Genomic DNA, 22,347 nt, shown 5'->3' with positions numbered 1-22,347 from the left:
GAATTATAAATGTATGTTTGTTGTTCAATAAAAAAAAGATACAAAATACTAATGCATTGCTGAAATATTTTCGAAGCCTCAAAAAATAAATATACATTAACGCTATTTTCTATTCCAGACGTCTTCTACTGTTGATTAGACCTTTAAAAAAAGAAAAAATATATTCCCTTGAAGATTTTTCACAAATTTAAATGTCAAATACATGATTAGATATGTATATTAATTATGTTAGCATTTAAGATAGCTATAGTGTGCTAGTTACCAGCTAGCTATTAGCGACGCTATACTGTATGATTTAAATATCTGAGTATTGCACAAAAATAAAATGCATTTTGGGACCAGTTTAATTTAAAACAAAATTTTACAGGGCATGAATGAATATCATTTAAAAATATTTAAAGTGATTTCAGTAGCCCTTTTTGTCTTTTTTTTATTTTAATTTATTATGTCATTCTCTATCTGTATTTGCTTTTCTTTTCTTTTCTTGTTTAAAGTGCCTCGACTGTTGAGTGAATTATAAATGTATGTTTGTTGTTCAGTAAAAAATGTAAAAAAAAAAAAAAAAGATTAAGAAAAAAAAAAAGTTTGCATTATTGTCTTTAGATAGCAACTACCAGTTCCTGTGTGGGAATATGAGAATTGTTTGTCTCCGATCTCTTTTTTTCCTTTCTGTTCATTGATCATTTTAATTTTTGTCATGTGAAATTTTGAAATACAAATTTTGTACATTTTGCTCTTGACGCTGAAAAAAAGAACGCTTTGTTTTTCAATGTGATTTTTTGTATTTCAAAATAAAATTGAGATAAACCAATGAAAAACATAAAAATAAACCTACGGAAAATTGTTTTTTTCTTCTAACTTATAGACACTTTTACTATGTGTTAAATTTAATAGCCAAACATTCCTTAAAAAAGGCACTATAGTGACGTCACACTCTCCGTTTAACCTGTTAACGGATTGGCTAGCTGATTTTTTATTGTTTTTTATTCAGTTTAGCGTAAAACTTTCATAGCTCAGCAATAATTCACGCCATTGACGCACCGCTGTCAACACGGATAATATAACGTGCTAGTTTAGGCGCTTTTGTGGGTTATGTAACACGTGGCAGTGCATGAAGAATTTATCCATGCCGTCTACGTCATCCCTATCTGCAAGTTGGTGCTGCTGCAGGATACATGCAGCTGTAAATAGTGTGTTCTTGCTTCTTTCTCCCTCCCTCCCTTCTCCTTCTCTTGTCTATCCATCTGTCCTCCTGGCTGCAGTCTGCATCCTGTGCCCACTGATGATGATGAAGATGATGCTGCTGCTGCTGAGCAACAGCGTTCTCTCCTCCATCAAGGAATGATGACATCTTTCTGCTCGTGCTGCAGCACGGATGGATAAATGAGGAAAAAATGAGTACACAGAAGAGGAAGAAACAGGAAATATTGGAGTGAGGGGTTATAAGATTGCCCCAAAAAAAAGAGAGAGAGAAGAGTTTGAATGGCGAGGGTAGACAACAGAGAGTGCTGCAGTAGAATGAGGGTCAGGGAGGAATTGAGCTGCCACCCTTCTGCACCCGACACAGGATCCATCGCAGGCGCCGCTCGCTCCTCTCCCTGAAGGGGCCGACGGGAGGGATCCACCGTGGAGGCGAGAAGGAGACGAAGGAGGGGGGCGGAGGAGGAGAACGCCAGAGGTTCTACTACACACAAGATGGCTGCTGTGTCCTCTGCCTCTGACACTGGTAAGTGTGTTTTCATCCTTTTGCCGTGCTGAAAAGTTGTCATCCTCAGTCCTGCATGTGAAACTGTTGCTTTAGTCCCCCATGCGTTCAGCAGCGAGGTACAAGATGACTCAATAAACCTTGTTGTCCTCCCCATATTACGCCCCCCTTTTTATCACCCCTGCAGAGGGAGCGGATCGTACACATTTTCCCGCCTCGCTGTTTTATCGCAGCGTGCACCTCCGGCTTGTAACTTCACTTATTAGGATATAGTCGTTTTTGTGCATATGGCGCGCTCCCTGGAAGGTGTCCAAGGGTCCTCCTCTCTGACCCATATTCCTTTTTGGATGGAAGTGAAGCAAAAAGGGAGGCACGCTGAGAGGGAGATTAAGGAGGACTACGTTTAAGGCGGTAAAGGAGAAGTAAAGTAGCAAAGGAGTTCTCAAAGATAAGGACTCAAAACTTAGGCCTGTGTTTCCAGTAGAGTCTAAACCAGGGTTTTCTCCAACAGGTACACTATATGGCCAAAAGTATTTGGCCACCCATCCAAATGATGAGAATCAGGTGTCCTAATCACTAGGCCCGTTGTATAAAATCAAGAACTTAGGCATGGAGACTGTTTCTACAAACATTTGTTAAAGAATGGGACGCTCTCAGTGATTTCCAGCGGGAAACTGTCATAGGATGCCACCTGTGCAACAAATCCAGTCGAGAAATTTCCTCGCTCCTAAATATTCCAAAGTCACCTTTATTATAAGAAAAGTGAAGAGTTTGGGAACAACAGCAAGTCAGCCACCAAGTGGTATGCCACGTAAACTGACAGAGAGGGGTCAGCGGATGCTGATGCGCATAGTGCAAAGACTTTCTGCACAGTCATTTGCTACAGAGCTCCAAACTTCATGTGACCTTCCAATTAGCCCACGTACAGTACACAGAGAGCTTCATGGAATGGGTTTCCATGGCCGAGCAGCTGCATCTAACCTATACATCACCAAGTCCAATGCAAAGCGTCGGATACAGTGGTGTAAAGTACGTCGCCACTGGACTCTAGAGCAGTGGAGACGCCTTCTCCGGAGTGATTAATCACGCTTTTCCATCTGACAATCTGATGGACGAGTCTGGGTTTGGAGGTTGCCAGGAGAACGCTACATTTCGAACTGCATTGTGCCGAGTGTGAAATTTGGTTTAGGAGGAATTATGGGTTGGGGTTGTTTTTCAGGAGTTGGGCCTGGCCCCCTAGTTCCAGTGAAAGGAACTTTGAATCCTCCAGGATACCAAAACATTTTGGACAATTCCATTGGATGGCACTTCAAGTTCCTATGTGGCAGGTGGCCAAATACTTTTGGCAATACAGTGTAGATCGGGGATATTCGACTAAATTGTTTTGGGGGTGAAGGGAGGAGAACTTTTTCTCCGACGCGTGTTCTTTTAATCTCTAGTAAAGCTCACCAAGTCGTTGTCAATTTCCAGATTCACCATCTTAGATTTATTCGACAATGAGATTGTTTAAAGCAGGGGTGTCAAACTCATTTTTGATCGGGGGCCACATGGAGAAAAATCTACTCCCAAGTGGGCCGGACTTGTAAAATCACGGCACAATAACTTAAAAATAAAGACAACTTCAGATTGTTTTCTTTGTTTAAAAGTAGAACAAGCACATTCTGAAATTGTACAAACCATAATGATGTTTTTTTTTTGTTTTTTTTTACAATTACCTGTTGCGGTTAATAGTAATAGTATATACTTTATTTGTCGTTATTTATATTTTCTGAATAAATTATGTGATAATGTTCAACAGTCAACTCATTGGTGTTCATTTTCAATCTATCAAGATAAAAATGTGTTATCAAAATCAAATTACAGTATGTTATTTATGTAGTTTGATAATTTTCCTCGACTGATGTAGTAACATCATGTGGTTTATTTACATATGTAGCATCATCTACAAAGATACAAATAATTGCTATTGTGACATCCAGTGGACACATTTAGAACAGCTGTTTCTTTCGTTCAAAAATTTCAGGTACATTTTTATACTTAGCAAACTCATCCCGTGGGCCGGATAAAACCTGTTTGTAGGCCTGATCTGGTCCTTAGGCCGTACGTTTGACACCCCTGGTTTAAAGCAAATAATTCCCTCGTGCCCATAAGCAGGAAGAGGAGAAATCCTGCCACCTCTGGCTCCTCACAAAATATTTTCCTTTGTCCCAAAGACTAATATTCTTTTCAAAATAAAGGGGGTTTGGGTTGTCTTTGTCCCATCTGACTCTGGTTTCCATGGTAACGGCCCCTTTGCTGGCTTGCCTTGATGATTACTGCCGCACAAAAACGCCTCTCACCCTCATGTCAGGGCTGTATTGTCCATCTATCCATCCATTTTCTACCGCTTGTCCCCTTCGGGGTCACGGCTGCACTCAGGCGGAAGGCGGTGTACACACTGGACAAGTCACCACCTCAGGGCCAACACAGATAGTGTGTTTTTTAATATGTGTGACTTTAAAACTAACCAGTTACAGTAACACCTAATGATAGCATGCAGAAATATGATGGTAAGATTAATATACAGTATTTATTTTATTAGGTCAGTGACGTGCGGTGAGGTTCATGGCTGGTGAGGCACTGACTTCATCACAGTCAGATTTACAAACATATGAACCCTAAAGAATATCTTATTCACCATTTGATTGGCAGCAGTTAACGGGTTATGTTTAAAAGCTCATACTAGCATTCTTCCCTGCTTGGCACTCAGCATCAAGGGTTGGAATTGGGGGTTATTAAATCACCAAAAATTATTCCCGGGTGCGGCGCCGCTGCTGCCCACTGCTCCCCACTGCTCCCCTCACCTCCCAGGGGGTGATCAAGGGGATGGGTCAAATGCAGAGGACAAATTTCATTACACCTAGTGTGTGTGTGACAATCATTGGTACTTTAACTTAACTTTAACTTTACACATACAAACTGTAGCACACAAAAAAGCACATTTAATTAAAAAAAAACGTTATTATGGTCTTACCTTTACTTATAAGATAAGTCCATTAGCCGCTGTTGTGCTGGATTAATGCACCCCCTGACGAGAGTGTTATATCAACTAAAGCCCTCACTTAAACTTTCCACGTGCAAGATTGAATCTATTTAAAAAAGTGTAACCGAGGGTTTATAAATGTCGCCTATACTGTATGAAACTACAAAATAACAAACACGGAGGCTCCAGTTTACACGAGGACCACTTTATTTACCTTCTTTCAAAAACTTCCCCTCAACTCCAACATGTCATCACTTCCGCTCTTAGCGCCTTCAAAATAAGAGCTCAAGGCATATACTGTATAACAGCGCATAACAGGAACTTAACATCACAAAGAGAAATAGGTTACAAATGTTATTTAATAAGAAGCCAAAAAGTGCAAAAACAATAATGTTCGTGTTGGAGGAGTTGTGAATTAGGTACACCTGCAGACTGCAGGTGTACCTAATGTTGTGGCCCTGCAGTCATTCACAACTCCTCCAACACGAACATTATTGTTTTTGCACTTTTTGGCTTCTTATGAAATAACTTTTTTAAATAGATTCAATCTTGCACGTGGAAAGTTTAAGTGTGGGCTTTAGTTGATACAACACTCCCGTCAGGGGTTGCCGTACATTCTACGGCGGGGGTGCAGGAGGCGAGCCTCAGCCAGTGCGTCTTTTGCAGCTGTTTTATGATCGCTCAGCACAAGAAATACTTTACACACATACAGTTGTTGACAAAATACACTGTACATTATATACCTCAGCTAACTAAACTATGGAAATGTATAATATAGTTCATATAGCAATATGGTCTCACTGCACAGCAGGCCAGCAGTTAGCCGAGTCCGCAATCCATGGTGAGGCACAACTGAGTGACGTGCCTCAACTGGCTGCTGATCACCGCACCGTCTCTTCTCAGTATTTGAACTGCAAATGTGAAAATTCCGCCTCACCTGCCTCTAGTGACTGCACGTCACTGTATTAGGTGTATGTGTATGCTAGCAATTTATGTAGTTAGCATTAAAAAAATATAAAAAAATCCTTCAGGGGCCACATTTACAAAAAGCTGAGGGGTCCTCCCTTCACGGTTATTCTTATTTTGTATATTCTGTAGAACCAGCATCCTCTGCAGTATACATTTGATTTTAGCCTATTTATGTTGTTAGATTTACAGCAGTGCTGTGCTATAATCAAAGATCATCTCTATGACAGCACTAAAATGTTTTTAAGAATCTGCCAAGGCTGCCCTTTGTCACCGATTCTGTTCATAACTTTTATGGACAGAATTTCGAGGCGCAGTCAAGGCGTTGAAGGGATCCGGTTTGGTGGCTGCAGGATTAGGTCTCTGCTTTTTGCAGATGATGTGGTCCTGATGGCTTCATCTGGCCAGGATCTTCAGCTCTCACTGGATTGGTTCGCAGCTGAGTCCATGGTTCTCGCCCGGAAAAGGGTGGAGTGCCATCTCCGAGTTGCGGAGGAGACCCTGCCCCAAGTGGAGGAGTTCAAGTACCTCGGAGTCTTGTTCACGAGTGAGGGAAGAGTGGATCGTGAGATCGACAGGCGGATCGGTGCGGCGTCTTCAGTAATGCGGACGCTGTATCGATCCGTTGTGGTGAAGAAGGAGCTGAGCCGGAAGGCAAAGCTCTCAATTTACCGGTCGATCTACGTTTCCATACTCACCTATGGTCATGAGCTTTGGGTTATGACCGAAAGGACAAGATCACGGGTACAAGCGGCCGAAATGAGTTTCCTCCGCCGGGTGGGGAGGAGCTCAAAGTAAAGCCGCTGCTCCTCCACATCGAGAGGAACCAGATGAGGTGTTTCGGGCATCTGGTAAGGATGCCACCCAAACGCCTTCCTAGGGAGGTGTTTCGGGCAGGTCCGACCGGTAGGAGGACACGGGGAAGACCCAGGACACGTTGGGAAGACTATGTCTCCCGGCTGGCCTGGGAACGCCTTGGGATACCCCGGGAAGAGCTGGACGAAGTGGCTGGGGAGAGGGAAGTCTGGGCTTCCCTGCTTAGGCTGCTGCCCCCGCGACTCGACCTCGCATAAGCGGAAGAAGATGGATGGATGGATGGACGCTTCAAAAATGTATTGACATTTTTTTTACCTAAACCCGCAGGGCACTACTTAAATACAGGCATGTGAAATGTCCGCAAAAACCCGCATTTTAAAACATTAATTTTCCCGTCAAAATATCACTTTTATGGAATATAAAAAAATAGAATTCAAACAAAATTTGTTGAACGCTCGTTAGCATAATCTAGTTAGCTTACTTGTCGTTGCCTCTGTTTGCTCTCCGAGCCACAACGTTGACGGCTTTCTACTTTGCTGCTCAACATATTTAGATGATTACAATCCAAACACCGTAAGTTCCTAACCAGTTGTAGTTCTAGAGTATTTATTAATAGCCAGCGAGAAGGTATATTTTGGATGTGACGGATGTAAACAGGGGCAGCACGGTGGAAGAGGGGTTAGTGCATCTGCCTCACAATACGAAGGTCCAGAGTAGTCTTGGGTTCAATCCCGGGCTCGGGATCTTTCTGTGTAGAGTTTGCATGTTCTCCCCGTGACTGCGTGGGTTCCCTTCGGGTACTCCGGCTTCCTCCCACCTATAGGTTAGGTTGATTGGCAACACTAAATTGGCCCTAGTGTGGGAATGTGAGTGTGAATGTTGTCTGTCTATCTGTGTTGGCCCTGCGATGAGGTGGCGACTTGTCCAGGGTGTACCCCGCCTTCCGCCCGATTGTAGCTGAGATAGGCTCCAGCGCCCCCCGCGACCCCAAAAGGGAATAAGCGGTAGAAAATGGATGGATGGATGGATGGATGTAAACAGAGGTCACAACACAGGAAGTACATTACCCGTGGGGGCTTGGCTACAGGTTAGAGTTGCCAAATGGGAAACATTTTCTGAGTTCTTTACATGCATGTTATAGAATTGTACATTACATTTCCAAAGATAATGATGTTAGTAAATTATCTACTAAGAAAAACCTAAATATTCTGTGGTACAGTACATGGGGCATCCATCCATCCATCCATTTTCTACCGCTTATTCCCTTTGGGGTCGCTGGAGCCTATCTCAGCTACAATCGGGCGGAAGGCGGTGTACACCCTGGACAAGTCTCTACCTCATCGCAGGGCCAACACAGATAGACAGACAACATTCACACTCACATCCACACACTAGGGCCAATTTAGTGTTGCCAATCAACTTATCCCCAGGTGCATGTCTTTGGAGGTGGGAGGAAGCCGGAGTACCCGGAGGGAACCCACGCAGTCACGGGGAGAACATGCAAACTCCACACAGAAAGATCCCGAGCCCGGGATTGAACCCAAGACTACTCAGGACCTTCGTATTGTGAGGCAGATGCACTAACCCCTCTGCCACCGTGAAGCCCTACATGGGGCATGTAAGTGTCAAATAGACAGCCAAGAGAGGTTGGTAGATGATCTATAGGTAAAATATAGTGCAATTGCAGGATATGTAGTCTTGATTGTTGTGCTGATAGAAATTCTCCACTTTTTTTCGTCAGTTTTCCTATTTTTTCCTCAAAGGTTGCTCACATGCCTGTAAATAGCCCAAATAGAGAAAAAGAGAGGACCTAAGATGGAACCTTGAGGACCACCACTAGTATAACTGAAGAAGTTGAACACATCACTACTGACTACATCTGAAATAAACAAGCTGCTGCAACATCTTAGTTACATAAATCACATTATGAAATAAATGTGTAACTGCCAAAACAGGAGAGGACTTAAAGGGATGCCTTGAGGAATGCCTCAGTTATGTAGATCGCAAGTTTGGACCTCAGTGTTTTATGTTTGCTAGCATGGCTAAAATGTCAATGCAAGGATCTGCCAATGTGTTTACAATGGTCCAAGTTCTTCTGTACAACAGGAGCACTGTAGTGTTTTTAGGAATTTGCTGCAAAAATGTTTTGTCTCTGAAGTTTTAAACTAAACTAAACTAAACTAAAATAATGTCCTTCAAGTGCTTTCTTATTTTAATGACACACATTGACAACTCTTAGTGCAGTGTTTCTCAAGCGGTGGGTCGAGCAGTGACGTGCGGTGAGGTTCATGACTGGTGAGGCACTGACTTCATCACAGTAAGATTTACAAACATATGAACCCTAAAGAGTATCTTATTCACCATTTGATTGGCAGCAGTTAACGGGTTATGTTTAAAAGCTCATACCAGCATTCTTCCCTGCTTGGCACTCAGCATCAGGGGTTGGAATTGCGGGTTAAATCACCAACAATTATTCCCGGGTGCGGCGCCGCTGCTGCCCACTGCTCCCCTCACATCCCAGGGGGTGAGCAAGAGGATGGGTCAAATGCAGAGGACAAATTTCACCACACGTATTGTGTGTGTGACAATAATTGGTACTTTAACTTAACTTAAACTTTACACATACAAACTGTAGCACACAAAAAAGCACATTTAATAAAAAAAAACGTTATTATGGTCTTACCTTTACTTATAAGTGCGGGAACAGTGGTGTTCGTGTTGGAGGAGTTGTGAATGAATGAAATATGAAATCCGTGCTGCAGTCTGCAGGTGTACCTAATGTTGTGTCCCTGTAGTCGTTCACGGCTCCTCCGGCGCGAGCAATGTTGTTTTGCACTTTTTGACTTCTTGTTAAGTGACTTTTTTTGGGTGGATTCGGTCTTGCACGTGGAGGGTTTGGGTGTGGGCTTTGGTTGGTATGGCGCTCCCGTCGGGGGGTGCAGTCTGCGGCAGGGGGTGCATTAACCGGCACCAGGAGGCGGGATTACGCGAGCCTCACACAGTGCGTCTTCGCAGCAGTTTTATGATTGCTCAGCACAAGAAATATGTTACACACATACAGTTGTTGACACAATACACTGTACATTATATACCTCAGCTAACTAAAGTATGGAAATGTATAATATAATTCATATAGCAATACGGTCTCACTGCACAGCAGGCCAGCAGTTAGCCGAGTCCGCAATCCATGGTGAGGCACAATTGAGTGACGTGCCTCAACTGGCTGCTGATCACCGCACCGTCTCTTCTCAGTATTTGAATGGCAAATGTGAAAATTCAGTGATTTTGAATACAAATAATCTAAAACTGGTGAAGTTAAATGGAAAATAACTTTATAGTATAATCACTGGATACATATAACAATTTAATTTTTTTTTTTTCTTTTTACATTTTTTCCCCCATGATGGCAGGTGAGGCCCTCTAGTGACCGCACGTCACGAGATATTTATTGTTTGTGTCTACACTCTAGTATTCATAAGTAAGTACACGGGAACATAACATAGCATAATAATTATCAGGTTCTCGGAAATGTTTGTCTCTAATTGAGAATCTCTATGTTAGTTAAACATGCTAGCTTTCCACTCCTGCAAAAGAGTGGAAGACCCTAGTCTAAACCTGTGTTTTTCAACCACTGTGCCGTGGTCAGTATATCGTGAGATATTGTTTGGTGTGCCAAATTATGCAATTTCACCTAATTGGTGAAAATATTTTTGGCAAACCAATAATTATAATCCGCAAATAACATGCCGTTGTTGAGTGTCTGTGCCGTCTAGAAATCAGCAGAGTAACCGTGTAATACTCTTCTATATCAGTAGGTAGCAGCAGGTAGCTACCGGTAATTGCTTTGTAAGCCTACTTTGAGACAAGAGAATTAATGATGCATGGATGGTTATGGTTTGAAGTCATATCGAACAATTGCATCAGGTATTTGATGAGAAGGTCCTGGGTTCGATCCTGGGCTCGGGATCTTTCTGTGTGGAGTTTGCATGTTCTCCCCGTGACTGCGTGGGTTCCCTCCGGGTACTCCAGCTTCCTCCCACCTCCAAAGACACGCACCTGGGGATAGGTTGATTGGCAACACTAAATTGGCCCTAGCGTGTGAATGTGAGTGTGAATGTTGTCTGTCTATCTGTGTTGGCCCTGCGATGAGGTGGCGACTCTTCCAGGGTGTACCCCGCCTTCCGCCCGAATGCAGCTGAGATAGGCTCGAGCATCCCCCGCGACCCTGAACAGGACAAGCGGTAGAAAATGGATGGATGGATGGATGGACTTTATATTGCCAAGTTTCCTTTTTACATTTTCTGATAGTGGTGTGCCGCTGGATTGGCTCAAAAAAGGTTGAAAAACACTGGTCTAAACAACTGATGTTCCTTAGTTTCGACAGGGGACCCGAGGGGTCGTCACCCCCCTGAGCGCCGACTGCTCATCCTCGGGGGTCCAAAATCTGGTAAGACCTCCTCAGCCAACACCATCCTGGGGGAGGAAGTCTTTGACGCGGGGACGGAGACTACTCACAGCAACGTGGGTCAGACGGAGATCTTCGGCCGTCGGGTCACGGTGGTGGACACGCCCCCGTGGGTCATCCCCAGTGACGCGGAGAACGACACCGAAGCGGACGATAACGGGAACACAGCCGCGGAGTCGGAGAGCCCGTCGAGGCCCCCGCCCAGCCTGGATAGCGAGGGCCCCTGCATGGGGGCGATCCTGTGCCCCCCCGGCCCGCACGCCATCCTGCTGGTGGTGTCCGTCACTCAGCCTTTCACAGACACTGAGAGGAGGGCCGCCGAGGAGCAGCTGGGGGCCCTGGGGGGAGGAACCTGGAGATACTCCATGGTGCTCTTCACTGGGGTGGACAAGCTGCAGAAGGGGGTCTTCATTGAGGAGCACATTGCAAACACTGGAGAGAGCCTCCAGTGGCTGGTGGAGAGATGTGGAAGCAGGTACAATCCTTATACTCCTCTTAAATTATTAGAAGACACGCTATAGCCGTATGTCCTTCTACCCGCAGGTATCACGCTTTCGACAACAACTGGAAAGAAACGGAGGACACCACACAGGTACCTGAACTGATGGAGAAGGTGGAGGAAATGATCACCGACAACCAAGGTTTGTTTATATCTCAAGTCGTATTTTACTACTCGGTATTGAATGGTTCATGTTTGCGCAGGCTGGTACTTTGAGGTGAACGAGCTGATTCTTCTGGAGGAGGAGCAGGCGAGGCGAGCACTGGAGGAGGAGAGAATGAGGATGGAGGAGCACGCCAGACAGAGGGAGCAGATGATTGGAGGACCTCCAAGAGGTACCAGGAAGCTTGTGTTGTGTTTAATGTGTGCAAATGGAGGACATCACACATTCAACTCATCTTGGACATTCAAACTAACAAGTTTTCCCAGTTACAAAAATTCCCGGGTTTCCCCAGAATTTTCGCATTTCAATTGCACTAGTACTGTATGGATCTCGGAGTCATGTAAGTTGGTGCTTGACACATACTAACTGTTAGCATGTTAACATTAGCATGCTAACTTTTTAAGCTAATTGTGCAAGAATGCACCTCAGAGTCATAAAAGTTGGTACTTGATACACGCCAACTGTTGACATGTTAATGTTAGCATGGTAGTCTTTTTAGCTTATTATGCAGGTATACACCTCAGACTCATAATTTGGTAGTTGACACTTGTTGACTGTTGGCATGTTAACTTTCTCACATTAGCATGCTAACTTTTATAGCTAATGTTACAGCTATTCAGATGAATGTAACTTGGTATTGACATGCGAACTGTGAATATGTTAGTGTAAGCGTGCTAGCTTTTTTTAGCTAAGTTTGAAGGTGCACACCTCAGAATCATATAACTTAAACATTAACACATGCTAACTGTTAATATGTTAATGTTAGCATGATAGTTGTTTTTTTAGCTTATTTTGAAGATGTACACCTCAGAATCATATAGGTTGGTACTTGACACATGTTAATTGTCAGCATGTTAACATGCTAACATTAGCATGCTAATTTTCAAAAAACTTATTTTACAGGTATTCAGAATCACATAATTGGTATTGCCTCATGCTAACTGTTAACATGTTAAAGTTAACATGCTCGCTTTTTCAGCCAACTTTGCAGGCGTTTACCTCAGAGTCCTATAACTTGGTACTTGATACATGCTTACTGTAAGCATGCTAACGTTAGCATGTTAGCTTTTTGTTAGATAATTTTACAGACATACGCCTCAGGGTCATATAATTCCGTGCTTGACGCATGCTGCTAATGTTTGCATGCTAGCTTTTTCCAGCTCATTTTGCTGATACATGCTTTAAGGCAGTTTATTTTGTGAATCAAATCTATCTGGCGGGCGTGTGCTGCCTGTTAGTTCGTTTTAATTTGGCTTGGGCTTTTCAGCGTTCACCGAAATTTCTTCCGAAATTGCATACTCTAGTTATTCATTATTGCTCATAAGATATCCCAATTAATAATCGGTAAGAATCCTTGTACAAAAACAACTTCAAAAATATAATTTTGATTATAATATTCTACGGCATCACACAAAATCTAAATACATGCCTTGCATTTGCGCAGTTATTTCGTTGTACCTCGTTTGAAGAGTTGAAAATCATGTTTCCCCTTTAACGAACTACAGCTCCCCAGTGCCGGGAGCACTTATACAGCCCCAGACCATGATGCTACCACCACCATGCTTGACAAGACACAAGTACCTTGGTACTCACTTATGTTGACAGATATTTAGACAGTCATGCCATTTTCAGTGGCTAGTAAATCTATACTGCTATACAAGCTGTACACTGACTACTCTATAACGTCTATCTAAGTTGACTTACTATAGTATTATACTGTAATAGATAAAAAATTGATTTATAGTGCTACAAAACCTCTTATTCTCACTTCATCATTCTTTCCTTTCTGTACCTGTGTGGGCAGAATTGAGGTTGCTGTTGTTGGGCTGGAAGGGTGTTGGAAAAAGCTCCGTCGGGAACTCCATCCTGGGTCGTCGGTACTTTGAGTCAGGCCAGGAGACCGACCTCTGCCTCCGGAGGCAGGCGCTTGTGTCTGGTCGCAGGGTCACCATAGTGGACACCCCGGGCTGGGACTGGTTCTCAGTGCGGCGTACCCCCAAGCGCATCCGCCAGGAGTCGCAGCGTGGCGCCGCCCTCCTGCGACCCGGACCCCACACTCTGTTACTGGTTCTCCCGGTGGTCTCCTCCCTCACGGCCAGGAAGAGGAGAACGCTTCTGTCCCACATTGAGACCCTTTTCGGTGACGGCGCCTGCCTCCACACCATGGTACTGTTCAGTTGTGGCGACTGGCTGGGCCGCACGCCCATTGAGGAGCACATACTCCGAGGGGGCCGGGAGCTGCAAAGACTGCTTGAGTACTGTGGGAACTATTACCACGTCCTGGACAGTAAGATCCCCGGCAAGGACAGGAGCGTCTCAAACCTCCTGGATAGGATTGAGGAGATGATCAGGGAGAACGGTGACAAGGCCTTCCTTCCTGTGCAGACTGAGTGGCGTAAGTCCAACCTTTTGAATTTCACCTCCAATACAAGAGCTCTGCCAAATAAATACATGTTTATTATTGACACTGTTACAGAGGCTCAATGTTACTAAATTATTGTTTTATTGTTTTCACTGAAATATATCATACTTAGTGGTGTTTCTTTTATTACAACTCCAGGATTAGAGCTTTGGTGCGTTGTATGTTGTGCATCATAACAATGCTTGAGATCTAAACTTAGGCCCAAAAAGTATAAATTCCTTGAAGATGTTATAGCTTGCTCAGTCAAAGGGTCAAAAAGTTGCTAAAAATTGTACTTACCAGTTGAACTGCAGTGCATATTCAATGTAAGAGTGTCCGGATCTGATACTGATATCTGTCCAATATCAGCAAAAAAATGATATCTTCTTGTAAATTAGTGAAATAATTTACAAAAGGTAAACATGCTAGCAGCTACACAACAGCTAAGCACACAGTAGCATACTATCTAGACATGGGTAATAAGAGTCGCTAATTGTGGATTACTGCAGTCTAAAACACTACATTTGTAAATATAAACAAGTATTAAATTGTTTTAGTTGCATATTACTTACAGATACAAAGTCTCCAAGGCAAAGAAAGTATCCAGTATCACACGTGTCTGCATCATTTAAATTACTGCACCATGAGCTTAACTTCATGAATTAGCGTAGCGTGGCCACTAAGTGTGGACAAAAAAACAATTACCACTTCACTTCAACTTAAGACAGTATAAGTCCATTTATCCATTTTGTTTATTGTTTTGATTGTGTGTATTTGAGGGCCCAACAACCCCCCCTTTAACAGAGACAGAGCCTATTTTATTGATTTTGGTTGTGATTTATATTAAAGTGCAACATTTTGCTTATAGACAGGGTATATTTTATTTTTATTATTTGTTTGCTTTATTTAATTTTGTATTTAAAAGCTTACATTTCAATTAAAATGTTGAAATATAGGAGAAATACAAGTTAATTGCATTTGAAAGGGTATACTTACATTATTCTAATGTATTGTCATTACATCAGTTTTTAATCTGGTCTCAAAAACATAATGGCAATAATATTGTTTTACGGCAATAATTTGTAGGTCAATATATCGTCCAGCAAAATTTGTTATCGGCACAGGCCTACGTTTTCAGCATGAATCATACATACTTTTATTACTTTGTAGTGTGGAATGTTAGAAAAGGCTTGCTCGAGGGCAATTACTCAAACAGAGAACAATGGCAGGTAAGAAAAACACTGACAGGGACGGCGTGGCGAAGTTGGTAGAGTGGCCGTGCTAGCAATCGGAGTGTTGCTGGTTACTGGGGTTCAATCCCCACCTTCTACCATCCTAGTCGCGTCCGTTGTGTCCTTGGGCAAGACACTTCACTCCTTGCTCCTGATGGCTGCTGGTTAGCGCCTTGCATGGCAGGTCCCGCCATCAGTGTGTGAATGTGTGTGTGAATGGGTGAATGTGGTAATACTGTCAAAGCGCTTTGAGTACCTTGAAGGTAGAAAAGCGCTATACAATTATAACCCATTTATTTATTTATGACCTATTTATTGTTAAACATTTGGAATGGACTTGTGCTGTCTTGAAGTTGAAGTATAATAGTAATTGTTTTTGGCGACACTTGGTGGCCACATAATTAGTGAAGTTAAGCTATTGATGTAGACATCATATCGGCCCCCTGAGTTCAGTTCAAAACTTGGGAGACAAACATTTTTGCAGCAAATTCCTAAAAACACTGGAGTGCTCCTGTTGTATAGAAGAACTTAGACCACTGTGAACACATTGGCAGATCCTTGCATTGACATTTTAGTCTTGCTTGAAAACATAGAACACTGATTTACCTAACCGAGGTGTTCCTCAAGGCACCCCATTAAGTCCTCTACTTTTTGTGATTTATGTAACTAAGTTGTTGCTGTAGCTTGTTTACTTCAGTAGTCTTTAGTTCTCATTCTTTAGTTATGCTAGTGGTGTTCCTTAAGGTTCCTTCTTAGGTCCTCTTTGTTTCATCATTTGGGCTATTCAAATTGTGGCCCACAAGTTTGGTTAAAAAAACTTGTGAAAGACTCACATTTGTGCAGCAGATTCTTAAAAACACAAGAGTACTGTCATGATCTTTGACTAACTTTTTTTTGCAGAAGGTCCTTTAAAACTGTAACATACTAAATCGACTTAAGTCAAGTGTTTACCATAGAGGACGCTGGTTCTCCGGAATATACAAAATATGAATAATAGTGAAAGGAGAAGTCCTGCACACCGATCCTTAGATTCCTCGAAATGTGGCTCTCAAAACAGTTTAGTTGAATTTTCCTGATGTGGCAAGTTGAACGCTCGGAACACATTTTTTATTAAATCCTTCCTAATGCTTTGAAGATCTGTAAATGATATGCAGTTATAACTATTTGATACATGTTTACATGGACAATTATTTTAGACTGCAATGTTGATCAATTAATTAAGGACACTTACTACATACAGTACAGGCCAAAAGTTTGGACACATCTTCTCATTCACAACACAACTGATGGTCCCAAACCCATTGATAAAGCAAGAAATTCCACTAATCAACCCTGATAAGGCACACCTGTGAAGTGAAAACCATTTCAGGTGACTACTTCTTGAAGCTCATGGAGAGAATGCCAAGAGTGTGCAAAGCAGTAATCAGAGTAAATGGTGGCTATTTTGAAGAAACTATAATATAAAACGTGTTTTCAGTTATTTCACCTTTTTTTGTTAAGTACATAACTCCACATGTGTTCATTCATAGTTTTGATGCCTTCAGTGACAATCTACAATGTAAATAGTCATGAAAATAAAGAAAACGCATTGAATGAGAAGGTGTGTACAAACTTTTGGCCTGTACTGTATGTCTAGTTTCTGTGCTATTGTGTGCTTAGCTGCTGTGTTGCTGCTAGCTCCTAGTAGCTTATATCCTACTATGTTTGCCTTTTGTAAACAACTTCACTGAAATAGAAGACCGAAACTTGTGTGCTTATTGGAGGAAATGTAAATGCTAACTTTGTAATACGCTGCAGACTGCTTGTATCGGAGATTTTAGATGCAGGCCTATATAATCCGATCCTTGTTTTTTTGCTGATATCCGATTGGATCAGGACACTCCTAGTTATATGAAAACCCTATCTGAAGACGTGATACTTGGTGAAAATGTATTTTTGACACATGAGTCCGAGTGCTGTTTGTGCCTTGTCGTCAACTCTGCATAATGAGATTTGTGTTGCATTTGACAGTGAGCGAGGAGAGCTCCTACTCGTCCGACAACACCGAGCCCGAGGACGACTGTCGAGGATGCGAGCTGCAGTGATGAAGGGTGAAGAAAGCAAAGTGGCCCTGTGTGAGTGTGTGTGTGTTTACTGTTATTTTTGAGTATCCAGTAGGCCCAAACATAACCTTATATACCTTTAACCTCATCTAGATATTTATTCTAGACCGTTGTAGGAAATAGAGGGTATTGGTGAGTAGCAATGGTTGCTTGGATGTAAAAGACACCTTTCTGAGCTGTTTATAAATATATTTTATGAATATATTTACACGGTTAAGACTCGTGAGTTGAAAGTCTGCATTATAAATCTAATCCGTTTAACAACACGAAGGGGATTTGTTTAAGATGACATTATCAGAAGCAGGCAGCTTGGGAGCATTTCCTTCTGTTTTGCACATTTGATTTGATTTTTTTTTTTTTTTTACATCCCCTGCTCTGTGATCCCTTGGATCAAACGCTTCATAGAAAACGCTGTCTGTCGAAAGAAAAACATTGAATGCCAAACCAAAACACGGGCATTGTGCCAATAGATGAAAAACGTCTGCCAATGTTAATTTGAAGCAAACCTGATCTATTGTTTTAGAACTATGAATTTTGAGTGGTATTTAAATACGATTCCTTTGTTAATATTTGATTAGTTTCCACTGGAGGAGACGTAGGATATAGGATTGTATAGCACTTTATTCTCATTGCACAAGTACAACCAAATTCCATTTTCAGCACAGACCCAATCAAAGGCAGACATACACTGAACAGGAACGCTGATGGGTCGCCACTAGGGCGGCGCCCTGTAAAAAAAAAAAGTCGATCCCCAGAGTAGGTCCTTTTTTTTTTTTTAAGGAAGGGTTGAAGTGATCTCGCTGGAGCGAAACCTGCCACACTTATAGAAAAACTACAGATGTGGGTCACATGATAAATCTTAAGTGGTTTGGTTAAAAAAAAAGGGAAAAAAACGATAATATCCTTTGGCGTAGTTGGCTTGGCATTGGGACCACCGAATATGTGCCGTTTTCTCAAAATAAACATACATTTCTGTTTATATCTGATCAAACACATATTTAACGACTCATGATGTGTAATAGCCTGTCTCAGGCAATATTTTTCTTTGACTACGTCTAGGGATGGGTACCCAATTCCATCAGTTCTACGGGGTATCGATTCACGTGAAATCAAACAATGCCATATTTAGACACCTTTGTTGCATGTGACGTCACATCCGGCTGCAGACTTAAAAGCACTTGGCCGGTAAACAAGTAGTCAAACACTAAGAAGTAATGATACAATTTTTCATTCCAACAAAGCAAGAAGAAGTCATTAAAAAAGTACAATAAGGCTCTACTTTTGGTAATACTCGATGCTAATTTACATGGGATTTGCCATAGACATGCTACTGATTAGCGTTAGTGAGTTTATGTGGCAATTTAAACAACTCCAAATTTGGAAAACTACACCTAAAATGCTTCTGTCATTCAAACAGCTGGTGTGCTATAAGTACAATAAATACAGTATAAACATTTTTTAGAGCCCAACAAAAGACTAGTATCAGCTGAATGGCCAGGACTACTTCCTGGCTAAGAAAAACACAGTAGTCTTCACACTACTGCCATCTACCATCTGGGAATTGCAAATGCATGCAAAGTCTACTATATGATACAGTGGTGCCTCAACTTAAGAGTGTTTTGAGATAAGAGCTTCATGTGATTGGCAAAGCAATTGGAGCCTTGGGGCCATACTGAAGCAGAATGAGTTTAACACCAGCCAAGAATGTTAAAATGATATCCAAACGACAAACATTAATTCATGATAGCATGGAAAAGCTGCTGATGGTGTGTTTGACAGAAGAGCATCTGGAGTGAGATTCCGTAGTGTAGTTGTTTTTAGTACATTCTATTTTATTGTTTTTTATACAATATTTCTCGTCTGAAAGTTAGTTTTTCTCCTTTAAAGGCATGTTACATGTTAAAATGTTGCTGTTTTTGAGGCGGCAGGCACCAAGTAAATTGATTTCAATTAATTTCAGTGATTTGACTTAAGAGTGCCATCACAGAACCAAAAGGTACTACTGTACTTGCAAATGAGACTCAAAAGTATCAGAAAACAAAACATAAGTTTTATTATTAAACAATGTTCTACTTTTTAAAATGCGCTAGCTCGATGCTAATTTACATTGGATTTGCCATAGACATGCTACTGATTAGCGTTAGCGATTTTACATGTTTGAATTAAACGTCGACCTACCAATTGAACATTTATGAACACATGAACACACAAGTACAAAAAATGGGTTCTATCATTTCCAAGATACCGGGAATCGGTACCGTATCGGTCAAATGTGAAAGGGCACCCATCCCTAAATATTCGTCATTTCTAAATGCTTTTATTCGTGTCGTTTGTTCTGTGTTTTTAGCGTCCATATCTGAGCTCAAGTGAACCGCGCCAGGGTTCTCATGATGGCACCAAAAGTTGCTTTTAACCGAACCAGCCTAAACGCGCGTCAGTGCTGCCGCAACCCCCGGAAGGCGGCCCTTGACTGCAGCGCTGCTATAATCATGGTAGTCCATTAAAGGAACGGAGTCGTAAACATCCTTCTCACGCTCAGATACAGTAAGACCATAGAGAGGACGTTTGTGCTAACGTTGCCCCGGCTATATGTGCCTCAGCATCAAAAAGCCTCGCTGCAGGGCTGTGTCCTATAGAAGACGCCAAGCTTTGGCATGCTACGGAAACCACATAACCTCATGAATCACTGGAGCTCCAATAGGGCTGCCATGTTTTTCTACGTCATCAAGAAATCTGCTATTTACATTGTCGAGATCTATATAAATATATCTATAGCCACCTGTCTGAGGCATGTTTGGACGATGCATGTCGGTAAAAAAAGGAGTGCCTGAAAAAAAAATTCCGAACTCACAAACCCCAAACCCAGTGAAGTTGGCACGTTGTGTAAATTGTGAATAAAAACAAAATACAATGATTTGCAAATTATTTTCAAATTATATTCAATTGAATGCACTGCAAAGACAACATACTTAAAGTTCAAACTGGAAAACTTTGTTATATTTTGCAAATATTAGCTCATTTGGAATTTGATGCCTGCAACATGTTTCAAAATAGCTGGCACAAGTGGCAAAAAAGACTGAGAAAGTTGAGGAATGCTCATCAAACACTTATTTGGAACATCCCACAGGTAAACAGGCTAATTGGGAACAGGTGGGTGCCATGATTGGGTATAAAAGCAGCTTCCATGAAATGCTCAGTCATTCACAAACAAGGATGGGGCGAGGGTCACCACTTTGTGAATAAATGCTTGAGCAAATTGTCGAACAGTTTAAGAACAACATTTCTCAACAAGCTATTGCAAGGAATTTAGGGATTTCACCATCAACGGGCGGTACTGCATAAAATAAACGACATCAGTGTGTAAATGATATCACAACATGGGCTCAGGAACACTTCAGAAAAACACTGTCAGTAACTACAGATCGCCGCTACATCTGTAAGTACAAGTTAAAACTCTACTATGCAAAGCGAAAGCCATTTATCAACAACACCCAGAAACACTGCCGGGTTCGCTGGGCCCGAGCTCATCTAAGATGCACTGATGCAAAGTGGAAAAGTGTTATGTGGTCTAACGAGTCCACATTTCCAATTGTTTTTGGAAGCTGTGTACGTTGTTTCCTCTGGACCAAAGAGGAAAAGAACCATCCCGAATGTTCTAGGCGCAAAGTTCAAAAGCTAGCATCTGTGATGGTATGGAGGTGTATTAGTGCCCAAGGCATGGGTAACTTACACATTTGTGAAGGCACCGTTAATGCTTAAAGGTACATACAGGTTTTGGAGCAACATATTTTGCCATCCAAGCAACGTTATGATGGACGCCCCTGCTTATTTCAGTAAGACAATGCCAAGTCACGTGTTACAATAGTGTGGCTTCGTAGTAAAAGAGTGTGGGTACTAGACTGGCCTGCCTGTAGTCCAGACCTGTCTCCCATTGAAAATGCATTAAAAAAAAACAAGTTTCTCAGTTCGAACATTAAATATCTTGTCTTTGCAGTCTATTCAACTGAATATAAGTTTAAAAGGATTTGCAAACCATTGTATTCTGTTTTTATTTACGAATTACACAACGTGCCAACTTCACTGGTTTTGGGTTTTGTACATCCCTCTGCTTGAATATCTGACATCACATCCCTGTACTTCGACAGCTGCAAGCATTTTCAAGAGGAAAATACTTTTACACGCACCATATTTATGTGACTTATGTCGTGCTGTAAACTGTAGGCTCTATGCTTTCTTGTCGTGACGTAGCCTAGCGCAGCGCTTACAAAGCATGAGTTACACTGTATTCACACTGTAAATGTTGTTAATGTTGCTTTTAGTCGCGCATTTTTGTGCACTATTCTGTAAGTTGGGACACTTCACTGGTACCCAAAAGTGACGTGACTTGCTGTGTTGTCCCTCTCCATGGTGATTACGTCATCATCAGCACTTTGGTTCATTGGTATAAAAATAAAAAGATACGGATATATTGTTGTGTATGTTTGGCTTTTTAAAAATATATGAAAAAATTCTGTCCTTAAGGAAGAAATTGTAAAAAAAATGACCAGGTTTTCACAGCAATTTTTCACAGTAAAATATTGTAATCAAAATGTACTGTAATATTACAACAAATGACGATATTCTTTATATCACAGCAATTAAATATTATTTCACAGTCAAAAAAAAGAGTCTAATATTTCAACAAATGACTGTGAAAATTACAATACCCCAATATTTCACATGATCTAAATGTTATTTCAAAGTAAAATACTGTAATCAAAATGTACTGTAATATTACAACAAATGACTATATTATTATATTTCACAGCAATTAAATGTTATTTCACAGTCAAAAAAAAAGAGTCTAATGTTACAACACATTACTGTGAAAATTTACTGTATCCCAATATTTCACATGATCTAAATGTTATTTCACAGTAAAATACTGTAATGAAAATGTACTGTAATATTACAACAAATGACTATATTCTTATATT

General features: G+C 41.6%; 1 protein-coding gene across 2 annotated transcripts; it reads left to right on the top strand.

Annotated features, from left to right (window-relative positions):
* The first annotated feature begins 1,208 nt into the window (after window positions 1–1,208).
* Window positions 1,209–21,837, top strand: LOC133615414 (GTPase IMAP family member 8). Of its 2 annotated transcripts, XM_061973985.2 has the most exons (7): window positions 1,209–1,726; window positions 10,885–11,449; window positions 11,518–11,615; window positions 11,677–11,808; window positions 13,441–14,031; window positions 17,280–17,383; window positions 19,719–21,837. In XM_061973985.2, exons 1-6 carry the CDS (start codon window positions 1,696–1,698, stop codon window positions 17,351–17,353), a joined length of 1,491 nt encoding a protein of 496 aa, XP_061829969.1. In that variant the 5' UTR covers window positions 1,209–1,695; the 3' UTR covers window positions 17,354–17,383; window positions 19,719–21,837. The 2 variants fall into 2 exon arrangements, with proteins under 2 accessions (XP_061829969.1, XP_061829968.1); XM_061973984.2 differs by having other exon boundaries at window positions 17,280–21,837.
* Window positions 21,838–22,347: the final 510 nt, after the last annotated feature.

This window comes from Nerophis lumbriciformis, linkage group LG22 (genome assembly GCF_033978685.3).
Source record: "Nerophis lumbriciformis linkage group LG22, RoL_Nlum_v2.1, whole genome shotgun sequence".
Lineage (NCBI taxonomy): Eukaryota > Metazoa > Chordata > Actinopteri > Syngnathiformes > Syngnathidae > Nerophis > Nerophis lumbriciformis.
The sequence above is the reverse complement of the archived record's forward strand: the minus strand, read 5'-3'. Positions and strand labels throughout refer to the sequence as shown.